The 24,779-nt window shown below is 42.8% G+C and overlaps 1 protein-coding gene across 1 annotated transcript in view; it reads left to right on the top strand.

The window, feature by feature from the left end:
* The first annotated feature begins 7,890 nt into the window (after positions 1-7,890).
* LOC147026220 (uncharacterized) overlaps positions 7,891-24,779 on the top strand; it is a 29,698-nt gene continuing 12,809 nt past the window's right edge. The window contains exons 1-4 of the mRNA XM_085883571.1: positions 7,891-8,152; positions 8,590-8,712; positions 10,806-10,878; positions 11,237-11,275. Coding sequence (XP_085739697.1) covers positions 10,857-10,878; positions 11,237-11,275 — 61 coding nt within the window. The 5' untranslated portion in view covers positions 7,891-8,152; positions 8,590-8,712; positions 10,806-10,856. The remainder of the gene's footprint in view (positions 8,153-8,589; positions 8,713-10,805; positions 10,879-11,236; positions 11,276-24,779) is intronic.

The raw sequence follows: 24,779 nt of genomic DNA, 5'->3' as shown, positions 1-24,779 counted from the left end.
AGGTCCAGAAGTGTAGTTTGGAACTATTTCGGGAAGATTAAAGAAGACAGTCCGAAAGTTGCACGTTCACTTTGTTCAATCGACTTTGCTCATCACTGTAATTTGTCCAATATGCTAAAACATTTGAAAACCAAACACCAGAGAGAGTAAACTATTAGTGATGAAACCCAAACACCAATACCGGCCAGGTATATCCACCTCTCCGGCAACAATCACTACGTCGAGGTCCAGGGGGTTTATTTGCAGTACTCTGAACAGTTTGAGACCGACTGCATAGATGGGTCATGTCAATGTGTCGGTCCTGAACGGGAGTCGTTATCCTGGGACGACCACTTATTGGCATATCTCTTGTTTATGTAGTGGCTTAATAACTTATTCTGAGGACATAAACAGTTCCTCTATTCATGTTCGAATCTTGCAAAATGGACAATGGAAGACTCTGCTTGAAGGTGTCCAATATAATTTGATCCCTCTCCTTTTCTGAGTAACGTGATGAGTGTGTTTTTTTGGATAATCCACCTGCTCGTGTTTCACAGACTGTTTTGCAGTTGTTCAGAATGTCTCGTGTAACCTCTAAAACCTTGAGGGTGTACTAGGTACACGTGCTGAACGAATTATTGCATTTGGAAACTACGTTATGTCGACACTTGTAGTTAGATATTTGTACATTCCTCATTTCAAAAACGCCCTTAATATAAACACTTGAAGAGCCCTTCAAAATTACTTGATCAATTCGATGTTTTTTTTTTTGTTTTTTAAATGGCAGATAGTATATTTTGCTGCTGGCTGCTTACAAAATAAATATTTTTCTTAGTTATATTTCTTACGTCCTTAGAAAACTCCCTCCACACCTACTCCTACTTTGAAAGACATTAAATGAGGAATGGAAACAACAAACACTAAAAAAATACATGGGCTATTCAAACGTCATACTTCTGAAATACTCACTCCTACTTTAACGGCACCAATTATTCCCATCAACTTGTGGGATCAGCCAGGGACCGTTTTGGGGCCAAATTTCACCAATTATTCCCATCAACTTGTGGGATCAGCCAGGGACCGTTTTGGGGCCAAATTTCACCAATTATTCCCATCAACTTGTGGGATCAGCCAGGGAACGTTTTGGGGCCAAATTTCACCAGTTATTCCCATCAACTTGTGGGATCAGCCAGGGAACGTTTTGGGGCCAAATTTCACCAGTTATTCCCATCAACTTGTGGGATCAGCCAGGGAACGTTTTGGGGCCAAGTTTCATGAGCCAGCTGGCAAGGCCTGACGTTCAACTGATGGTAACAGGAATTTAAAATTTGGCCAGGGCAACAGCGATAGCTCACCTCCACCTCCACAATCAGTGTGGCAAACCACTACCAACCCTTCAGTTTAACATCCTTCTCATGGGTGGCGCACATAATGATGGATCGCCGTGCATGCAAAACATCAAGATGACAGTTTGTACGAGTAGCTGGGTTGAGATCCAAAGCCAGGTTAGACAGCTCAGAGGCGTGTGTGTACACCTCTAAGCTATCCTGCCAGCACATATAAATATGTAAGTACATGACACATAAAAAAATGCAACGATGACACTAACTGCGCATCATTGTCCAAGTGTGGGTTTACTGACTAGGATTTGAAAGAGACGATAAAGGATGATGATGTCACAATTTTGCATGAACCAAGCCCCCTTCCATCCATCCATCCATCCATCCATCGGGATCATCCTCTGTGCAGAGCGTTGGTGCTGCCTAAGCAGTCTCCTTGGCTATTGGGCACAATCCTGGATGGGTCGCTACTCCGACACAGGATACCAGCAAGCTGGTACTCATTTTACCGACCTCGTAAGGATGACAGGCAGAGTCAACTCCACCTGGTATTAATTCACCAGCCAAGTGATTTGAACTCAGGATGCAAAGATCCCAAGCCCACCACCCTAACCATGAATCCAACACCAGGCATGCCCTCTTCCCCTTCCCCTCCAACTCCTCACCCGTTTTCTCCTTTACCAATGCATTTTCCTCTTTTATCAATAAGCATCGGCTTTCCTCAAGTGTGTCATGTACTGTATCTCAAACCATGAGCTTTTACTGCTAGTTGACCTTTACTTTACACACCTTTGAAAAGCTGACAGCTGTCTGCAATGACGTGGTTTCACTGAGAATACACACACACACACACACACACACACACACACACACACACACACACACACACACACACACACACACACACACACACACACACACACACACACACACACACACACACACACACACACACACACACACACAGTCACTCTTCAATGAGTTTTGGTTTTGTGTCCAACAAAAGTAAACTAAAATTACCAAGTTTTTCCAAGGCTTTGTAAGCTTGTTAACCCAATTTTACATAAATATTTCATCTATAACCTGGAAACATCTGAAATGGTCTCTTAAAGTTATATTTCATGACGTGAACCAGTTGTGGGAACTGAAGTCCTGTATTTGTAAGAAGTGTGTAATGATTCATCAGAATTTATTACACTCACTTTATTGCCTTGATATGCTTTGCACCATTCGCATGAAATATTGATATTTTTATCACCATTTTGATATGACTGTTTGTCTATATATTAACAAGGAAGGCCATCAAATGTGCGGACAAAAAGCTCTGAACCCAATCTCCTTTTTTAATTTGATGCCATGCATCGGTGAAGGTATGTTTACCTTCACGGGGATTTGTCATTGGGTTACTTGTTGAAATGAACGTGCTGAACATGTAAATGATATGATGGGAGATGTTTCTGCTGTGACAAGAACAAGTCCATTAGAACTGTATCAAGATCGTTCTGTATTTGTATAACTTTTTGCAAATAATTTGAGAACATGACTATTCATCTGGTAAAAGATATTGTGCTCAATTACACGTATTTTGTGCATCTATTTATTACCTCCGGCACCGAAGGTGGACGGTGGAGGTTATGTTTTCACCCTTCTGTTGGCTCGCCGAAATAGGTGACCCTTATTGTTGTCAGTAATTCTGTGTTTGTTTGGATGTTTGTTCGTTTGTCATCAGCATAATTGGTAGTAAACGTGGGCCGATTTTGACCAAACTCGGGTGGTAGGTACATCTTATGACCTCGTGCTTTGGAAATTGTGATGGTTGCTAGGGACGCTTTGGTTCCCTAGCAACAACCGAAAAACCTTCGAAATCTGTACCGTTCACGCGAAATCAATTCCGAAAGCCATTATCCCATGTAGGGTTATGAAATTTGGCACGAATGATCCACAAGTGATGCTCTATCAAATATATTCCGGTTTTTGTGATATATTGAATACTTTACCCGCAGCGCCCGCTACAATTCGGGTATGCGCGAAAATTGAAGGCCCCCTGGCGACCAGGTGAGTGCATCGATACGAATGAAACTTTGCAGGTTCATGGTACTCAATGAGTACTACAACTTTGCCTCAGGACATATTGACGGATTTCGCTTAGGTCAGGGGTCAAAGGTCAATTTGTGAAAAAAATCGATAATATGCAAGAGCTGGAGGTGCCTTCGCAACAAATGCTACTCCTCCTAGGGTTATGGTCGGATGGTCATGAAAATTCACACTAATCGTCTGGAATACATTGTGCACAAACAATCGAGCCAGATTTTCGATTTAGATCTTTGTTCACCCACAGCACCCCCTCGAACTTTGGGGATTTCCGATTTCAAAACGCATTTTCGGTACTTTTCATTCAAATGGATACCGAGTAGTTATCAGTAGATGGAACTGGATGAGATTTGATATGCATAATCTTAAGGTGATTCCCTATGCGCTATATGACATCCATTTTGCTCTATATCTTATAGTTTCCATGTTCGGCAACCCATTGCCACCTACCGGCTTGTTTGTTTGTTTGTTTGTCTGTGTGCAGAATATCTCAAAAGGTTGTGGACGGATTGATGATATTTTGTGGACAGGTTGGGTGTGTGACAAGGACGAACTGAATAGATTTTAGTGAAGATCTGCATCCAGATCTGAATACGAGTTTTATTTTCTTTTCGAGAGTCTGCCTTTGAGAGATAGGGTCAAAAACTATATAATGTATGTATGTGTATATATATATATATATATATATATATATATATATATATATATATATATATATATATATATATATATATATATATATATATATATATATATATATATATATATATACACACACTGTATGTATGTATGATGTGGGTACATGCGAAGAAGGGAAAGAGAAGTCGGTGTCGTGAGGGAGATGCTGGAGAGGAATTAGCTAGAAAGGATGGTGGCGTGGCAAAAGGGGGGGGGGATGGGTGGGATTGTTATCTCATCGGGGGAAGGGATTGGGGAGGGGCTTTATTCCAGTCGGGGAAAAGTCAAGGTGGTAAAAGGTTGCTAATTGAGCTATTTCAATATGGTTTCAATGTAATCGTTTAGATAACATCAAATAATGTTACTTAAACTAAATGTGAAAGACATGAATTTCTAATTATTCATTACTGTCTTTTGTAAGCCTTGTGCTTCAGATAATACTGAAATAATCTGTGCATACTGAAAGAGAAAAGATGACCTTGTTTCCCAAAGTTAAGTTGACAAAAGATAGCTGAGATTTAAATCATCAATACCATCTATAATTTGAGAAGTGTCTTTGTTACTTGACGAATTTTTTTGTTTCCAAGTATGTTGGTCTGTAGCGTTTGTCTGTGCACTGTCTGACACACCATTTTTGGCCACAGTTTTCAAGCAATCGTTCTGAAATTTCTTGTGTGTACAGGTGATGGGCCAAAGACAGCAATGCTTAATTTTGGTAAAGATCCGATTCCGGATCCAGATATGAGAATTCTTTAAGTGATTTTTCACCATTAGATAGGACCAAAAACGATATATAGCACAATATCTCAAAAGGTTATGGATGGATTCACATGAAACTAGGTGCACGCATTGGGTGTATGACAAGGACTAATTGATTCGATTTTGGTGACGATCCGAAGGTAGATCTGGGTACGAGAATTATTTAATTTTTAACTCATTCTTCACTATTGAGAGATGGGGCTAAAAACGATATTGCATGAAATCTCAAAAAGTTGTGGATGGATTCGGATGAAACTTCGTGGACATGTTAGGATGATCCAAATGATGATTTGATGATCGAAATCTGGATCAGGTTCGATAATTTTTCAGGTGATCCTTCACCATTGAGAGATTGGGTCAAAAACTATGAAAAGCATGATATATCAAAATGTTGTGGATGAGTTGTGACAAAACTAGGGAGATGAATTATTTAGGTGACAAGATGATTCGATTTTGGTTAAGATCTGGATTCAGATCCAATCTCTAAGTGGGATGAAAAATGTAAACTGTTTAGCCTGGCAGAGGTATGCACTTCTCCGAATAATGTTCCGTTTCATCACGTGTCACTCTATGAGTGATTTTTCATTAATCGCCGGAATCCTTCGGATTTCCTTCGGATTTCGGCATTTATGTTGGTCGGTTGTATGTGTCATTCTGTTTGTTTGTGTGTTTGTTTACCCTGTAGCAGCCACACCGTTTCAGCGATCATGACCAAACTGGGTACAGACGCCGGCCATGGTCCAACTTAGACATTGTCGTTTTTGGTGAATCTAGGTCAAAGGTCAAGGTCACTGAAAAACCGAAATTCTTATTTTCGCAATAACGTCCGCTAAAATGGTCGTATCGACTTCAAACCAAATCCAAAATGTGCATCTTCCAATACTGCATCCAACCATATGTCTCATTGTGGTGTTACACCAACACCCTTCTTAGCGGTCGGGGGTCGAATGTCAGGGGGGTCGGGTCAAAACTTTCAAATTGCGATAAAAAACACCATTTCAAGTCCGATTGACTTCTAAGTTATGATCATGACCAAACTAAGTGCTATAACTTATTAAACAGTAGCACTATCGACTTATAAGAACCAAGTTGATTTCCAGGTTTTTGTTTTTTCAGAGATCATGGAGATATGACAAAGTTATTCTGGAAATTCCTTGCTCAACAAGCAATTTCATTTGTCTGTTTGCCCGCACAGAACTTTCGTGTTTTTCTCCACAACCGCGTGTCAGCCTAAGAAGAAATTTTCACCATTGGTGTGCTTACTCATGTAGAATGTTTAATGATAATTATGACGACATAGGTCACGTGGTGTGGCAGCCATGTAAGAAAAACGTAAAAAATTTGGACCTCTATCTCTGAAACCGCACGAAGGAAAAAAATTGAAACTTGGCACATAGCAAGTACTCTTCATGGGGAATGAGTGTGATTTTGTATGACATAGGTGCCTTCATTATGATGTCATAATTGCATATGTAGAACGCTACATCCGATCAGTATGAAAATTTTTGAGGGTCATCTCGGGATAAAATGGTACACAGAAAATTTTTTGATGACGTCATCAGTCACGTAATTCGGCAGCCATATATATATATATATATATATATATATATATATATATATATATATATATATATATATATATATATATATATATATATATATATCCTGGTGTGTTGGCGCAGTGGTTAGGGCAGCGGCTTGGGATCCAAAAGGTCCTGAGTTCAAGCCCCGTTGGGCCACTGAATTAATACACCAGGGGGTTGACTCAGCCTGTCATCCTTCCGAGGTCGGCGAAATGAGTACCAGTATACTGGGCCGGTGTATACCCCGGTTAAAATAGGTGTACCATATCCCTGTGTCGTAAGAGGCGACCAGGGTTGCGTCAGGAAGGGCATCCGGCGTAAAACATGTGCCAAATCACTATGCGGATCGGATGATCCGCTGTGGCGACCCCTAACGGGAGCAGCCGAAAGGAGAAGAAGAAGATATATATATATATATATATATATATATATATATATATATATATATATATATATATATATATATATATATATATATATTTTAAACCTTCAAAATCTTCTTCTCTGAAGTGGCTGGACAGATCGAGGTGAAACTTTACATGTATGACCGCCTGTTCATGAGGAACAAAAGGTTCATACTTATGATGTCATAGGTCACATGGTTTGGCAGCCATATTGGATACACCCTCAAACCTATAAAAATTCTCCACTCAAAAGAAATCCAGGTGAGGGTCTGCAATCTCTGATTGCTCATTTTTTTGTTTTTTTATTTTTTGTTTTTCTTATGTCCGGTCTCGCTCCCTCTGCTTGCTCAGACCTCCGACTCTCCTCAGCAAGTCTCGGATGCACATATTCTTCTTGAAACCACCTGCTGGTTAAAATCCCCAAATCCAGACCTTACTGCACACCTCCACTCTGTCCTCTTCCTCCCTTTTGTGACTTCAATCCCACTCTTATTTCCAGGGTTTCAAGCAATTGGTGAATTACTATCTTCTGTCATCCCCAATCTTTACTCACACTCTACTCCAGCCCATTAATCCCACCTAACATAACTCAACCATCTCAAATTATACTGTTTCATCTCCTCAGCTCTTACTTTCTATATCTACTTCTTCTTCTTCTCCTTTATCTCTCTCTCTCTCTCTCTCTCTCTCTCTCTCTCTCTCTCTCTCTCTCTCTCTCTCTCTCTCTCTCTCTCTCTCTCTCTCTCTCTCTCTCTCTCTCTCTCTCCCTTTCTCCCTTTCTCCCTTTCTCCCTTTCTCCCTTTCTCCCTTTCTCCCTTTCTCCCTTTCTCCCTTTCTCCCTTTCTCCCTTTCTCTCTCCCCCCCACCCCTCTTTTCCTGTTCGTGCACTGTCCAACTGTGTTACCACTTCATCACTGTCAGTTTATCACATTTTTAACCTTTAATTATCACCTCACCCTTCCCTGAGCATCGATCCAGGATGGGGGGCAGGGGGGTGGGACGGGGGTTGGGAGAAGTGGAGCAAATTAGTCTTTTGAAGAAATTTAGATCATGGATAATGATTTGGATAATGACTTAAAGAGCATCTGTAAAATTCCTTATTTCCCAATGATGTGAGTGTGCATGCTGGAGGCAATACATTTGCATCGGGCAGTTTCTGGTTCTTGCACATCCAATCCTCTTCAAATTCTTCACAGTGTTGGTTCATTATTTATACAAGTGGTACTACCTCAAAAGTGCGGCTCACCTCGGAAGCTTCACCATATGAGGACAGATAAAGGAGGAGAAGTCACGCTCATACACCTCTACTCAACTGGAGGTAAGGACTGAAGAAACAAAAAGGCAACAAGTAATCCAACTATTTGACCTTGAAATCCAAACCTGCATGGTTCAAATTCCTGGTGGTGTTTGGTGAAGAATATCTGGTGATATTTGGTGAAATAGTAAAAAAGAAAATAGAATGAATGTGTTATTCGTCTGTTCCTTTTCTTTGAAGGAGGGAGACGTGATGGATACAGCTCACGACATTATCTGAACACTGTTTTGCTGGGAGAAAAAAAGCGTTCTCATGTATTCTTACGAATGAAGTGTCACCCTCTTCTCTGTCTGAATAACTGAGCTTCTCATTTATAAAAGTGTAGAACTGCTTAGCCAAAGTGACACCTCATTGGTAACTGGTTCCAATTGTTTCCGACTTCTCTTCTTCAAACTTTGTGTATTTGTCTTTGATATTCCTCTTTCTTTGCTCTTTTGCAGATTTGTTCAGAAAAGTGCGTTCCTTGTGAAAAGGGGCTCACAAATACCACGATTTGCAGCAAAGGCACCACATCTGCTCCGCTTAATTGCAGATCAGTCAGCCCTTTTCACATAATTAACAAGGTAAGGGGATTAATTATTTATTCCAATGCAGCCTATGGCTGGTTGGTTGCGTCATTTTTTGGGGTGCAACTGTGCCACTGATGAAATGCCCCTTTTACCAGAAAACTGGTCCTCATTTTTCCAACCTCGGAAGGATGACAGCCTGAGTCAGCCCTACCTGGTGTTAATTAAACGGACAGACGGGGGCTTGAACTCGAGTCCCGAAGATCTTCATCCAGCCACCCTAACTGTGAAGCCAAAATCAGGCCTCAGAAATTGATACTTGTGGCTGAAGTTCATGTTTTTTCTCTCTTCTCCAACTCGATTATCTGACCATTGGTTTGGTTTCCAGCCTGGGCATTCCACTTTAGACATCCTTCTTTTACTAACTCGAACTCAAGCAAAGATTAAGGGCAGATGCACTGGATATTGCTCAAGTTTGCTAATTTGATTGTGCATGTGAGGTTTGTGCATAATTATGAGATGGTCTGACATACAACCTGGATTGCTGGGATTTCTACTAATGGCATTGTCTTTGACTTGCTGGCAGATTTCCTAGATTTGTACAATAAGTGTTTTGTGCTAGAGGGGATACTTTTCCAGTTATACATTAAGGCAATATCTTGGGATAAATCATTGGTTTACATAAATGACTTGTATTTCTTTTTGAGACATCCTCGGTACAGCTTTTTAGATAACTCCATCCTGTGTCAAAGTTCCTTACACTTGAGGCAGATAGACTTCAGCTATATTACTGTCTGCTGATTGAAAGAAGCTGATAAACTGGTCAGTCACCTATACACATGGAAAACTAGAGGGGGAGCACTCGGGAGAGTGCAAAACCTGCGCCGCCAATACTGCTGGGTCACTCAAGTGAACCTTATATCTTATTCATTAAATATGATGTCAACAGTGCTGACAGTTATAGTTCTTTTCTCCAACATTTTTGAGCAGGGGGGTGGTTGGAAATCACTGAAAACATGTAAAAATGCAAAAAAAAAAATCGAAATTTTGTTGAAAAAAAAAAGTTGCAAAATTTTTTTTCTCTAAATTTTTTTGGGGGGTTGGAAATCACTTAAAACGTAAAAATGCAAAAAAAAAATTTTTCTCAAACAATTTTTTTTGGGGTGGGGGTTGGAAATCACTTCAAACATGTAGAAATGCAAAAAAAAAAAATTCCTTTTTTTTGGGGGGGGGGTAACAATTTGGGGGGGGTTGGAAATCACTTAAAACGTAAAAATGCAAAAAAAAATTCTCAATTTTTTGGGGTGGGGGTAACAATTATTTTGGGGGGGAGGGGGTTGGAAATCACTGAAAACATGTAAAAATGCAAAAAAAAAAATCGAAATTTTGTTGAAAAAAAAAGTTGCAAAATTTTTTTTCTCTAAATTTTTTTGGGGGGTTGGAAATCACTTAAAACGTAAAAATGCAAAAAAAAATTTTTCTCAAACAATTTTTTTTGGGGTGGGGGGTTGGAAATCACTTCAAACATGTAGAAATGCAAAAAAAAAATCCTTTTTTTTTGGGGGGGGGTAACAATTTTGGGGGGGGGGGTTGAAAATCACTTAAAACATATAAATGCAAAAAAAAAAATTCTCAATTTTTTGGGGTGGGGGGGTAACAATTATTTTTGGGGGGGTTGGAAATCACTTAAAACATGTAGAAATGCAAAAAAAAAATTCCTTTTCTCTAACAATTTTTTTTTGGGGGGGGGACCAAGTCCAAAATTTAATGGCATGATCCTTGGACCATACCTAACCCCCCCCCCACCAAGTTTCGGCGAAATCCGTCGAGGAGTTTTTCTGTAATACTGTTCACAAACAAACAAACAAACAGAAAGGGGTGAAAACAGTAACCTCCATCCATCTTCGAAGATGGCGGAGGTTAACAACAACAAAACCCACATGAATGTTTCTCTCCACCAGGAGCTTCTGAAATACGAGAACTGAAACTATGACAAAATAATAAGAATAAAATTGTGCAGCAAAGTACGAATTTGGTGTACATTTCTGAATAAATAAGTGATGATAAGCATGCAATACAGTACCTGTTATACGTTTAATGAACATTCATTTGTTCACCATTCTTGAATTGATCTTATTTCTCACATTCAGGCAACAACCAAAACATTTTGTCCTCCCACATTGAGGAGCATCACCTCCATCATGGCATTTCCCTCATGGCAGGGTAAGGCCATCATTCTCCGTCACCAAGTTTCAATGTCCATCACTCGTGAAATAACATTAATAAGTGCCAGACATTCATTATATGTACCGAAGAATGGTGGAATTCTGACCATACTTTCCCCCTCATTCTCTAATTACATATACTTGTATCTCCAAACCTCCTTTCACATTTTCCGTTAATTCTAACATCCAGACATCACCTGTAAAATTACACAAAATACGAGAAGTAACATCTCGAGATCGAAGCATCATCAAAACATTCAGTGAAGTTAAGAAATCGTTCTCAGTTTTCCTGCTCAGAAGTGATTTTAAACCCTACATTTTTTTTTTCTGATTTATCTCCTCATTGTATGTTGCAGGTGTCCTACTTACACTCTGCACGCTGCAGCTATTATGTGGTAAGTTGCCACTTGTTGTCTTTAATCGACGAACATACAGTACTTGTACATATAGTTATTATTAGTCCCCTTCCAGTATCATTGAAAGGGACTACAGGTATTCTCTCCATCTCTCTGTCCATCCATCCAACCTGTGGTTTTCCAGACTTTTTCCCATACCCTTTAACATTTTGAACTGAAACTTGGTACATGGTTTCTTATGATAAAGGTACAGAACAAGTTCCAGTTTCAAAGCGTTCCATCAATTTTTCAGAGTTATGCCCTTTTTGGACTGAGAAAATATCATATTGATCGGGAACATGTATTACAAAGCAAATCTCGCTCTTGTTGTTATTAAAAGCTTGTTATATTTCAAGGGTATTATATTAATAATAGGCTTTGGTAGAAAATTTAGCATCATAAGACGATTTTCAACTAAACCTCACAAATTGTGAAAATATGTAACTTCAATGTAAATTTGTTTTAAGTATGATTCACAGCTATGTTTACGTATGATTCTCTGTACACGGAACTTCAATACAGGAGGCCATTAAGCCCAACAAAGCTTGCACAATGGTGGCCCAACCTATGATTGTTTGTCCGTGCTCTATCCTTTGTAAATGCTGAGCATCAAGCAAGGAAGCAGCATGTACAATGTTATGTCTTTGGTACGACTTGATGAGACTTCAAACCGCTGATCTCCCAGACTCAGAGTGAACATTATAACCATTACACCACCGATTCTGGTACAAATGTCCTTTATTTTTAGTCCATGTCAGTTTGCCATGCATTTCTGCAGTGCTTCACTCTGGAGCTTCAAAGGCGTAAGCCTGCTGGTCAGCATCTGGGCAGATAAAGCCAGAGATTTCCAATTTAGCCACACAGACTGGTCATTACAAGACGTGATACACAGGTATTTAACCAGCACACGCGAAACAAAAAGTGGGGTCAAGCAACTGGTTAATGTCCGTCCATCTGTCTGTATACAAATCTCAGTTTATGATCGAGGATCAACAAATTATTTTAATTAAATGTTATACTTTGCACAAGAATCAGAACGTGAATTGGAAAAAAAATCTGCCGTTTTACAGTACTTTGTCTCTGAATTTCTGCCATTTGCATAAGCGCAGAGAGGAGTAAGATATTTTTTTTTCTCTCTGCCTGTCTGGCAGTCAAACAAAATTGAAAATAATTCCAAACAGGAAACTTACTATTTTTAAGGATGTCACAAAGGACACAAAAAACAGGCACAAATAACTCATCAAATGTGTTAGATAGGGTGGTGTCATAGACACTGCGTTAACAGCGGTAAATGCATGAGTTAATTAATTTATACAACTTTTGCAAATTAATTTTATTTAAACTTAGTTCTATACTTTAACACTGAAGAACACAAATCACCTTCTTTGCACTTCCAAGCACCTCCAGTTTTGCAGTATTTGGACATGTTGAACCGGGTGGCGTATGAGACTACGTCAATCGTGCTAAACTTCTGGAATTTTTTAAACGATTTTTAAAATCATTATTTTTGAATTGAAGTGTATACTTAAACACTGCGCGGGGTATTGTGTTCGATGAACTCTCTAGTTTATCAATGCATTCCAACTTTGATTCATTTTTAAATGCTCATTAACTGGCATGTCTTAGCAACAACATCGACGCAATAATGAGAGATCTTCAGGCTAGCCTGTGTTGTGCCACTTGTATTGCCTCATCCCAAGTCAAAAAAATGCGCTGCATAAGTGGAGTCAGGGTGTCTTTCCATCTGGTGGATGGTCTACCTATTGGATGCTTCCAGTCGGTAGAAGGGTCTGCAAAGAGTGTGATCGATGCTTCACAACCTTGGCAACAGCATAGATGGCCAAACCATAGCAGTTTGGCACAGTCGATAGTGGAAAGCAAGTCGCTCATTTGAGAGATTTGTCAAACTTCTTCCTTTTCTACAAGAGCGACTCTCATGAACGAGCAAGGTTAAAGTGGCAATGATGTAGCGGGATAACAATTTAGCACAACTGGCAAAGGGATAAACAAACAGGAAAGGAAGAAAGAGACAGAGAAGGTAAGGAAACGATGAAATCAGCAAGTAAGATGGTTGGGTTCAGATATACTAACAGAGCTGGATATAGTATATAAACAGAGCTGTGATTCATTTGTTACCTGCTCCTGTTGTGAGATTTGCAGGATACACCAAGTGGCTCTCAAATCAACACCACTAATACAGGAATCAATTGTAGCTGTTTGTGTCCAATTTTCGGTTCCATAGCAGAATATTTTATCGGTGATGTGTAAAAATTCAGTATCAGTGATGTGTACATATGGTAGGAATTTGGAATTTGGCCATGGTGCTGGCTATGGCTCACCTACTCTTCACTTAGCACACTATGGGAATCTATACCATCCAACAATTATGCTGGCAGAGGGGATGCGGGTTTAACCTCCATCTAAGGGACGGCATACACATTTTGATGAATCCCCCTGCCTGTGAAACACAGGGTGACAGTTTATAGCTTGGTCGGGATTTTAACCCATTTGGGATTTTTAACCCAAACATTTTCCTCAAGCTGCGACATTGTGGAGATTGAAAAAGAGAGAATTGTCCAACGAGTTAAAAAGAGTTGGATACAATAGACAAGCAAGCAGATTACAAATTCCCACCAAACCAGAATTGTTCTCCAGCAAAGACATTGTGACCAGTTTGCAAGAACCCAGCTCCAAAACTAATTGGGCAAGTTTCTTTCAATTATAAAATCCAAGTCGCAGCATTGGGGTAGTTGCTTATTTGAGAGATGACTGGTGCTTCTGCCAATTGCATGTGAGAATGCAATTGGGTTTTTAAGAGTTCAAGTTTTTCAGAGCCATCTTCATTTTGACATTGCATGTGGTGCTTGTAACTTCACCGTTGTTTTGGTTTATATGTCACCATCAATGGCAATCTGTTATCAAGTGGTGAAACTGGCATGGCGGTTGAATGGTTGCAGAGCTTTAGCGTTACCTGTATCTATAAATTGTGTTCATTTTTTGTTATGGAACCGTTTAGAGTGGGTGAGACACAAACAATTCTTTATGGAAGACTACTTTTGTGGTTACAGTTCATCTCACCTTCTTATGGGGTTGGCTAAGTGGAAAAATTGAGCCAGGGCTTTCACAAACTGGCTGAGCAGGCTTGATGTTTGACTGTTGCTGATATGTGCAAGAATTTAGCATTTGTTCAGAGTGCTGGCGATAACTCGCCTACTTTCCTGAAAGTCTGTGGAATCTTCAACATCCACTAGCTAATGCCAGCAGACAGGACCCCCAGTGTAACATCCCTCCGAGGTGCGGCGCCCTTTGTGGTCCAACGCCCTGCACGTGAAGCATCCGACAGTTTATTGTCGGGACTGTAATCAAACCCAAAGGAGAAAACTGATCAAAGGGAAGTGGGATAACCTCTGCACCATCCGTTCAAAAATAAATGATACTTTGTAACATGTGCTATTTCTCTAAATGAATTTCAAATCATTTCAGAATAAATACAACATTCAATTTCCATTCAGAGAAAATAAAACAGGAAAATTATGCAACAACATGCTCTTTCACATTCTTAGTGAACGTTATTTGCTTCAAATTTGTAAGCATCCTTCTCTTTGGAAGGGTAGTGCAAATGTTTGTCCACAACTAAACAACCCGTCCGCAGAATGTGCTCAATTAGTTTCAGTTTGCGTCAACAATGAATGCAGAAAGCTCTTTTTAACTGATGATCACGATGTGGGCTCATGAATAGCTCATCAAATATGGAACTTACACCTCACATTATTTTGAGCAAAACAGTTGCTTGTGCGAGAACTTTATTTTTAATTTTATTGCATTGTGCTGAGTCTCGTCGAGGAGCTAAACAGGGCAGAACAATACGCAACAGAAAGAAAATAACAGTGGAAAAGAGATGGGAATGGGGAGGGGGGCACATAAAAATCATGGATGAGGGATAAAATAGTGGGAGGCTTGGAGAAATAAGAGATGTGGAGAAGAATGAGGGCGAGGGGAGGACATGGGGTGAATAACATGGATACAGCCACAATCTCTTAATCACAAAAGTGCTGGAGATTCGGAACGAGATGGGCTTATGGAGGATTCATGGGGTTGAGCTGAGATGATGGTATACAGCTGTTTTGAAGCCTTGGAGGGAAGAATGAAATTGAAAAGACTGAGGAGGGTGGTTCCACATGTGGGGGGGGGAGGAACAAATGAGTGGAGGCGAGCTGTGAGTCTGGATTTTCCGTGTTTCACCAAATGTGTTTGCCCTGCAGAAACAAGGGGAGGGGGAGGGAGTGTGAAGTTGTGTGATGGGACAATGACAGAGCATGGAAAGGGTAGAGGTTGGAGACCAAAAAAGAGGAAGTAGAAGACAGAGACACCACTGACCTATCTGCAATGGGAAAGTGGTAACCCCAGAGAGTCAGCTTCATCATGGGAGCTTCCAATAATGTTTAAGACCTTGGTTTTCATGGTGTCAAGTTGAGCAACATGTAAGGCAGAGGTGCCAGCCGGCAAAGAGGAGAGAGCTGTATTCCATCAAACTGTGATGAAGACCTTATCGGTAGACAAAGGTTTAGGTGTGGCAAAGAAAGACTTTGCATGATGGAGGATGACCAGTTAGCGACTGGTGTTGGAGGCCAACTTAGATATGTGGTTTGTCCAAAAAAGATCATGACTGATAGTGAGACCAAAAAGTTTGAGTGAGTGAACTTCTTCAAGAGGATTGTTGAGGAAGTAGATGGAAGTGTTCACCAGACATTCCTTTTGGAGAGACAGAATGAGAGTGTGATACTTGTCAGGACTGAAAAATATCCAATTGTTAGATCAGCTCGTGATTCAATCAAGATCTGCAGAGAAGGAAGAGGTTGCTGCCTGCCTATCTGAAGAATGGGGGATGTTACATTAGAGGATGGAGTCATCAGCAACAAGATGAAGAGGATTTTTGAGACAGTGAAAATATCATTGATGAAGATTAAGAACAGGACTGGGACCAAAACACTTGAAGCACTCCAGCCTTGACAGGGAGAGGAGATGAGAGGATTCTGTTGAGACCCATGCATTGCTGATGAGAGTTGAGGAAGTCAATTAGCCAAATGTGGAGGTGGCCTTGGATGCAATAGGCAGAGTATTTGGACAGCACGGCAGGGTGCCAGACTATATACAATTCTGGAGAGATGTCTTGAGATACAGCCCTGATCTCATCTCTGACATTGAGTTCCTCCATTCATTGTTGGAAGAGCAGAAGCAGCATCTCCAGGGAAGAGTGATCAGATCTGAATTCAAACTGATGGTCTGAAATCATGCCATTGGAGAAAAGGAAAGATTTCATGTTTACTATGATGATTAATTCCATGACCTTGCTGATGGTTGGAAGTAAGTTGTTAAGTCTGTAGTAAAGGGAATCGGTTTGTGCACCATGTTTAATACAGTGATCTTGGTGTAATCATGGACCAAATTTTCCCGACAAGCAGGTTATAAGGCAAAATGCTTTAAATCCAATTTCTTAATGGCTGGATGGGGCGTTCAACAATAATGATGTTTATTCCAATAATGGAGGCGGTGGTTGGGGAAGGGGGTGGGGGGGGGGAGAGAAGAACACGACACACAGAAACAAGCAATAATAAACAATTATTCTCATTTTCACACACACGATACCAATGACAAACCTTTAACTAGGCTTTGTACTTTTTAATATGGGGGAACGAGACACAGAGAAAGAACACGAGACAAGAAAGGAGAACCTTCCCACACAGGCCTGTTGCCCATGCACGTGGTCAGGGGCACTCGGCCCACAACTCCCAGCTCCTCACATGCTCTTGTATGTGCATATCCTCTCGGAGTAGCGCCAGGGAATCCCACCAAGCCGCTCCATGAACGCCAAGTCTGTTGGGGTAGATGGTATAGGGGAGAGGTAGCTCCTCACCGCTCTCTGGTGATCCAGAAGGGTGTATGAGAGCAGACAGGATGAAACTCACCCCTCAAGGACTGGAGAGAGGTGGGGAGAGGTGGGGAGAGGTAGAGAGGTAGAGATAGAGATAGAGATAGAGATCGAGAGATCTTGCCTATGTTGTTGTTTGTATTTGTCCTCCTCTTCATGGCTGCTGCCCTGCTCCAATTGGCTCATCATGGCCGCCACACGGTATATGGTCATTGGCTAGCAGCTGAGCAGGGCAAACACCCATTGCATAGTGGAAGGAATGAGAAGAGCACATACAGACAGATTTACATTGGGGGCAGTTTCAAGAATACTGCATATGAAAAGGGGAAAGTCAGGCTTGGACACAGGCATGAGGGGGTGGGGTGATGAGACATCATTCTGTAGACCTCCTCTTGGTGTGTCATGACAATTAAGGGATAATAAAAGACTTTTAACTACATGTACTAAGAAATATTCCAAACTATTCCCAATTATCGCTAGGCCATTTCCATAATAACAACATTGAAATGGAAGGGTACTCTGTGGAGCGCATACCTCCACCACGTAATGCCTGATTCATGAGAACATATTGGGTGCAATACATTTTTGAAATATCATGCTATATATCATTTTTGGCCCTATCTCTCAGCGGTGAAGAATCACTTTAAAGAGTAAATAATTTTCGCATCCAGATCCGGATTCCGATCTCCACCAAAATTGAAACACTTCTTTCTTCACACACACACACACACACACACACACACACACACACACACACACACACACACACACACACACACACACACACACACACACACACACACACACACACACACACACACACACACACACACACACACACACACACACACACACACACACACACACACACACACACACACACACACACACACTGTGTCCACCAAGTTTCGTCTGAATCAGTCCACAACTTTTTGAGATATCTTCCACAAACAAAAACAAAACAGACAAACAAACAATGTTGACACTTTGATTTCTAGTGCGGTTATAATATAATATAATATAATGAATACGCTGCCGCTCAACGATTAAAATCATAACCACACGAGAAATCGAAGTGTCAACATCACCGTCATAATGAAGAAGAAAAAAAAACCACGGAGTCTGGAACACTGACGCTAACCATCACCTCGACGTGTTTCGACTTATGAGTAACTTACAAGTAACGTGTGTCAACGATAGCGTAACGTGCCTACAACTTATGGCCAGCATATGCGGAGCATGTGTCATATGCCGAGTACGTCGAAAAATTTTTAACATGCTGAAAATTTGTCGACGTACTCGGCGTACTACGACAAATGCCAGCGTGCTTCAGCGTGCTCTTAACGTATACAAAACTTACCCATAACGTATTCGAAGTGTGCCAGCGTATTCGGCAAATTTTTCATATGCTGGCTAAAAGTCAAGGTCTGGCAGGGCCTTCAAACAGGTTGATAAGTTTAAAATGTACATCCCAGGAGTACGTAATTGAGAGATGCACGTGCCATCAGCATACGTCGGCATACGCATACATAATCAATTTTTCATACGTCGGCATACGCTGGCTAAAACGTCAAGGTGTGATAGCGGCTTGACACTTCAATGTCTAGTGCGGTTATGATTTGAATCGCCGAGCCGCAGCCTATTAATAGCCTACACCACGTGATCGTCGGTGATACGCTGCCGCGCGCTGTGCATAAGTTAGACTATCGTTGGGCATAGGTTGTGAACGCCGACAACATGCTCAGCATTTGTTGGTATAAGTTATCTATATGTGATTGAAACGTTCTGTGTACATTACTAATACGTTATGCATACATCCAACACGTTATTATACACCCAAAACCTTAAAAAAAACATCAATAGTACAGCGTACACCAGCGTTTTACATACATTTTGATACCTTGCCATACGCTGGCTAAAACGTCAAGGTGTGACAGGGCCCTTAGCGATTGAGGCAGCAGTCTGTTTCCCATACCCTGCACAAATGAAGGGATGTGTCAGAAGCCGAAGGGTGGATACTCTGCTATGGATTAATAATCTATACTAATGAAAGGCAATGCGCGTGCGCGTGCGTGTCAGTGTGTGTGTGCGTGCGTGTGCTTGCGTGTGCATGTGTGTGCCCGTGCGTGTGCATCAGTGTGTCAGTGCGTCTCCTCCACAACTCAACCATGAAATCTAACAGCCAGAAACTTTGAATGCTTACTAAGAAAACTCCAAGGAAATGTATGACTGAAAATTCGGTGTTTGGGTTAATCAAAACACCCCTTTTGAAGATAATTAACGGCCTTATTTAATTATATCCTTCATAAGGTTCCATCCTGGGCCACCTCATTCTCTGGGGTGTTATGGTGTCTCCTGGGTTACGGTCTCTGGGGTCTGAAGCCGCCATGTTTTTTTTTCAACGAATTCATTTTATATCTTTAACTGCTATGGGTGTGGGGCAGACCGGCTTTAAAGTTAAAGGAATCTAAAATGGTATGCATCCACAGCCTGGCAGCCAATCATTTTCAACCATTTAATTGGAGTGCTTGCTTGAGTGCTTCAGATTCACTTCCGGTTCCGGTTCTTGAGCGACAGTGGTGTTCTCTCAGGATTTCTGCCAAGGTTCTCAAGATAAGTTTCCCGGTCGTTTTTTGTCACTTTTTTCTGTGACTGTTGTCTCCGTGTTTATTGTGTGTTTGTTCGGTTTTGTTTTAAAACGTGTTCTATGTGTTGAGTATGTGGCGGTCTTTTCATATCGGGTTTCTTTGAGGCCGACCCTTACCTTGGTGTGCACCATCGTGTTATTATATTTTCTAGATTTTACTTTCAGGTTTTTTTCACCAAAATTCCTCCACTCTTTCAACATTCTCTGCTTCATTTTTTTTTTTTTTGCTTTGGTAAATATCAAGGCTCGGATGAGAGCTAACACAGAACATACAACAAGGAGAGCAGGAGACAAGAGGGGCAGGAGAGGGCAGGACAAAACAGGTGGGAACAGAGCCATGAGGATATCTGTGGAAGGGTTCATGCTCCGTCATCCTGAGAGAGCTGTTCAGGCTCCCTCAATCTGAGAGAGCTGTTCATGCTCCATCATCCTGAGCGAGCTGTTCGTGCTCCATCATCCTGAGCGAGCTGTTCGTGCTCCGTCATTTGAGCGAGCTGTTCGTGCTCCGTCATCTTGAGCGAGTTGTTCGTGCTCCGTCATCCTGAGTGAGCTGTTCGTGCTCTGTCATCTTGAGTGAGTTGTTCGTGCTCCATCATCTTGAGCGAGCTTTTTGTGCTCCGTCATCTTGAGCGAGCTGTTCATGCTCCATCATCCTGAGTGAGTTGTTCGTGCTCCGTCATCCTGAGTGAGCTGTTCGTGCTCTGTCATCTTGAGTGAGTTGTTCGTGCTCCATCATCTTGAGCGAGCTTTTTGTGCTACGTCATCTTGAGCAAGCTGTTCGTGCTCCGTCATCTTGAGCGAGCTGTTTGTGCTCCGTCATCCTGAGCGAGCTGTTCGTGCTCCGTCATCTTAAGCAAGCTGTTCATGCTCCATCATCCTGAGCGAGCTGTTCATGCTCCATCATCTTGAGCAAGCTGTTCATGCTCCATCATCCTGAGCAAGCTGTTCATGCTCCATCATCCTGAGCGAGCTGTTTGTGCTCTGTCATCTTGAGCGAGCTGTGCTTGCTCCGTCATCCTAAGTGAGCTGTTTGTGCTCCATCATCTTGAGCAAGCTGTTCTTGGTCCATCATCCTGAGCGATATGTTCAGGCTCCCTCAATCTGAGAGAGCTGTTGTGCTCTGTCATCCTGAGCGAGTTGTTCGTGCTCCATCATCTTGAGCGAGCTGTTCATGCTCCATCATTCTGAGCGAGTTGTTCATGCTCAGTCATCCTGAGAGCTGTTCGTGCTCTTTCATCTTGAGCGAGCTGTTCGTGCTCCGTCATCATGAGCGATCTGTTCAGGCTCCCTCAATCTGAGTGAGCTGTTCGTGCTCCGTCATCTTGAGCGAGCTGTTCGTGCTCCGTCATCCTGAACAAGCTGTTTATGCTCAATTATCCTGAGCCAGCTGTTCGTGCTCTGTCATGCTGAACGAGCTGTTCATGTTCTGTCATCCTCGGCGAGCTGTTCGTGCTCCCTGATCCTGAGCGATCTGTTCAGGCTCCCTCAATCTGTGCGAGCTGTTCTTGCTCCATCATCCTGTGAGAGCTGTTCATGCTCCATCATCCTGAGCGAGTTGTTCGTGCTCCATCATCCTGAGAGAGCTGTTCGTGCTGCATCATCCTGAGTGAGCTGTTCGTGCTCCATCATCCTGAGTGAGCTGTTCGTGCTCCGTCATCTTGAGCGAGCTGTTCATGCACCATCATCCTGAGCGAGCTGTTCATGCTCCATCATCTTGAGCGAGCTGTTCATGCACCATCATCCTGAGCGAGCTGTTCATGCTCCATCATCTTGAGCGAGCTGTTCGTGCTCCATCATCTTGAGCGAGTTATTCATGCTCCATCATCTTGAGCGAGCTGTTCGTGCTCCATCATCTTGAGCGAGTTGTTCGTGCTCCGTCATCCTGAGCGAGCTGTTCGTACTCCGTCATCTTGAGCGAGCTGTTCTTGCTCCATCATCCTGAGCGATATGTTCAGGCTCCCTCAATCTGAGAGAGCTGTTCGTGCTGCGTCATCCTGAGTGAGCTGTTCGTGCTCCGTCATCCTGAGTGAGCTGTTCGTGCTCCGTCATCTTGAGCGAGCTGTTCATGCACCATCATCCTGAGTGAGCTGTTCATGCACCATCATCCTGAGCGAGCTGTTCATGCTCCATCATCTTGAGCGAGCTGTTCGTGCTCCATCATCTTGAGGGAGTTGTTCGTGCTCCGTCATCCTGAGCGAGCTGTTCGTACTCTGTCATCTTGAGTGAGCTGTTCTTGCTCCATCATCCTGAGCGATATGTTCAGGCTCCCTCAATCTGAGAGAGCTGTTCGTGCTCCGTCATCCTGAGCGAGTTGTTCGTGCTCCATCATCCTGAGCGAGCTGTTCGTGCTCCATCATCCTGAGCGAGCTGTTCGTGCTCCATCATCTTGAGCGAGCTGTTCGTGCTCCGCCATCCTGAACGAGCTGTTCGTGCTCTGCCATCCTGAGTGAGTTATTCGTGCTCCGTCATCTTGAGTGAGCTGTTTGTGCTCTTTCATCTTGAGAGAGCTGTTCGTGCTCCGTCATCTTGAGCGATCTGTTCAGGCTCCCTCAATCTGAGTGAGCTGTTCGTGCTCCGTCATCTTGAGTGAGCTGTTCGTGCTCCGTCATCCTGAACAAGCTGTTTGTGCTCAATTATCCTGAGTGAGCTGTTCGTGTTCTGTCATCCTGGGCGAGCTGTTCGTGCTCTGTGATCCTGAGCGATCTGTTCAGGCTCCCTCAATCTGAGCGAGCTGTTCGTGCTCCATCATCCTGTGAGAGCTGTTCATGCTCCATCATCCTGAGCGAGTTGTTTGTGCTCCATCATCCTGAGCGAGCTGTTCGTGCTGCGTCATCCTGAGAGAGCTATTTGTGCTGCGTCATCCTGAGTGAGCTGTTCATGCTCCATCATCCTGAGCGATCTGTTAACGCTCCCTCAATCTGAGTGAGCTGTTCATGCTCCGTCATCCTGGGTGAGTTGTTCATGCTCCGTCATCTTGAGCGATCTGTTCAGGCTCCCTCAATCTGAGTGAGCTGTTCGTGCTCCGTCATCTTGAGCGAGCTGTTCGTGCTCCGTCATCCTGAACAAGCTGTTTGTGCTCAATTATCCTGAGCGAGCTGTTCGTGTTCTGTCATCCTGGGCGAGCTGTTCGTGCTCTGTGATACTGAGCGATCTGTTCAGGCTCCCTCAATCTGAGTGAGCTGTTCATGCTCGTCATCCTGGGTGAGTTGTTCATGCTCCGTCATCTTGAGCGATCTGTTCAGGCTCCCTCAATCTGAGTGAGCTGTTCGTGCTCCGTCATCTTGAGCGAGCTGTTCGTGCTCCGTCATCCTGAACAAGCTGTTTGTGCTCAATTATCCTGAGCGAGCTGTTCGTGTTCTGTCATCCTGGGCGAGCTGTTCGTGCTCTGTGATACTGAGCGATCTGTTCAGGCTCCCTCAATCTGAGTGAGCTGTTCGTGCTCCATCATCCTGTGAGAGCTGTTCATGCTCCATCATCCTGAGCGAGTTGTTTGTGCTCCATCATCCTGAGAGAGCTGTTCGTGCTCTGTCATCCTGAGTGAGCTGTTCGTGCTCCATCATTCTGAGCAAGCTGTTCATGCTCCATCATCCTGAGAGAGCTGTTCGTGCTCCATTATCCTGAGCGAGCTGTTTGTGCTCCATCATCTTGAGCGAGCAGTTCGTGCTTCGTCATCCTGATGGAGTTGTTTGTGCTCTGTCATCCTGAGGGAGTTGTTTGTGCTTTGTCATATTGAGGGAGTTGTTTGTGCTCTGTCATTCTGTGTGAGTTGGTGTGCAATAACACCTGATTTCCAAGCCGTTGCCTCGTTTTCTAAATTTCTGAGCAAATTTTTTTTTCCACCCATCACACGCAGCTGTTTTTAAGATTAAAGTTGGTGAGCATATATGACCGTGCGTAGTGGCGTGCACCTGTAATCCGGCTACTCGGAGGCTTGGGTTGGAGGATCGCTTGAGGACTGGTGCTCTGCCCTGCGCTGGGCGGCACTATGAGAGGGTGTAGGGCAGCCCGGAATCATGGCGAAACCCAATCCTTATCCCTGTGTCGTAAGAGGCGACCAGGGTTGCGTCAGGAAGGGCATCCGGCGTAAAACCTGTGCCAAATTCGTATGCGGATCATACAGATGATCCGCTGTGGCGACCCCTAACGGGAGCAGCCGAAAGAAGAATAAGAATAATAAGAAGAAGTTTGTGAACTATATCTGAAATATTTATATAAATGCAACGTTGTTTTTTGATGAAAGCTACTCATGGTTTTTGGGTTGTATGCAGGACATACTGTCAGTCAGTAATTGCCCGACAAATTGCCTGCCGATTCCCGACAAATTGCCTGCCGATTCCCGACAAATTGCCAATATCGGCCAAGCACTAGGTTGGTATGTGTTTGTGTGTTTGTGTGTTTGTGTGTTTGTGTGTGTTTTGTTCATAAAGCATAATCTATTCTCTCTGTGAACGCCCCGACCCCCACCCCCACCCTATGTCTTTGTCCCAGTCTTGCCCCCTCCCAATACAGTGCAACATCCTCCTCCCACACCTGTCTCTCTGTCTCTCTGTCTCTCTGTCTCTCTGTCTCTCTGTCTCTCTGTCTCTCTGTCTCTCTGTATGGGAGTTTGTCTCCAGCCATGTCTGAATGGTGTTTGTCTCCAGAAGCATTGAGGTGGTGTTTGACTTTGGACGTACACGTCCAGGCGGTGTTTGACTCTGGGCGTCATTTGTCTCTGGATATGTCTCGGCCGATGTTTGTGCACAGAAGTGTCTCGGTGGTGTTTCTATCCGGATGAGAGTTTGTCTCTGGGCAGCTTAGATCCAGATGCGTCTGAGCAGTGTTTGTCTCTGAACGTGTCAAGGCAATTTTGATGTCTGGATGGGAGCTTTATTCTCTGAACACGTATGGGCGGTATTCATAGTTTGACCAGTAGAAAATTAATTTTC

Source organism: Eptatretus burgeri, chromosome 5 (assembly GCF_056783735.1).
Source record: "Eptatretus burgeri isolate ZD-2024b chromosome 5, Ebu_testis_v1, whole genome shotgun sequence".
NCBI classification, from domain to species: Eukaryota; Metazoa; Chordata; class Myxini; order Myxiniformes; family Myxinidae; genus Eptatretus; species Eptatretus burgeri.
The sequence above is the reverse complement of the archived record's forward strand: the minus strand, read 5'-3'. Positions and strand labels throughout refer to the sequence as shown.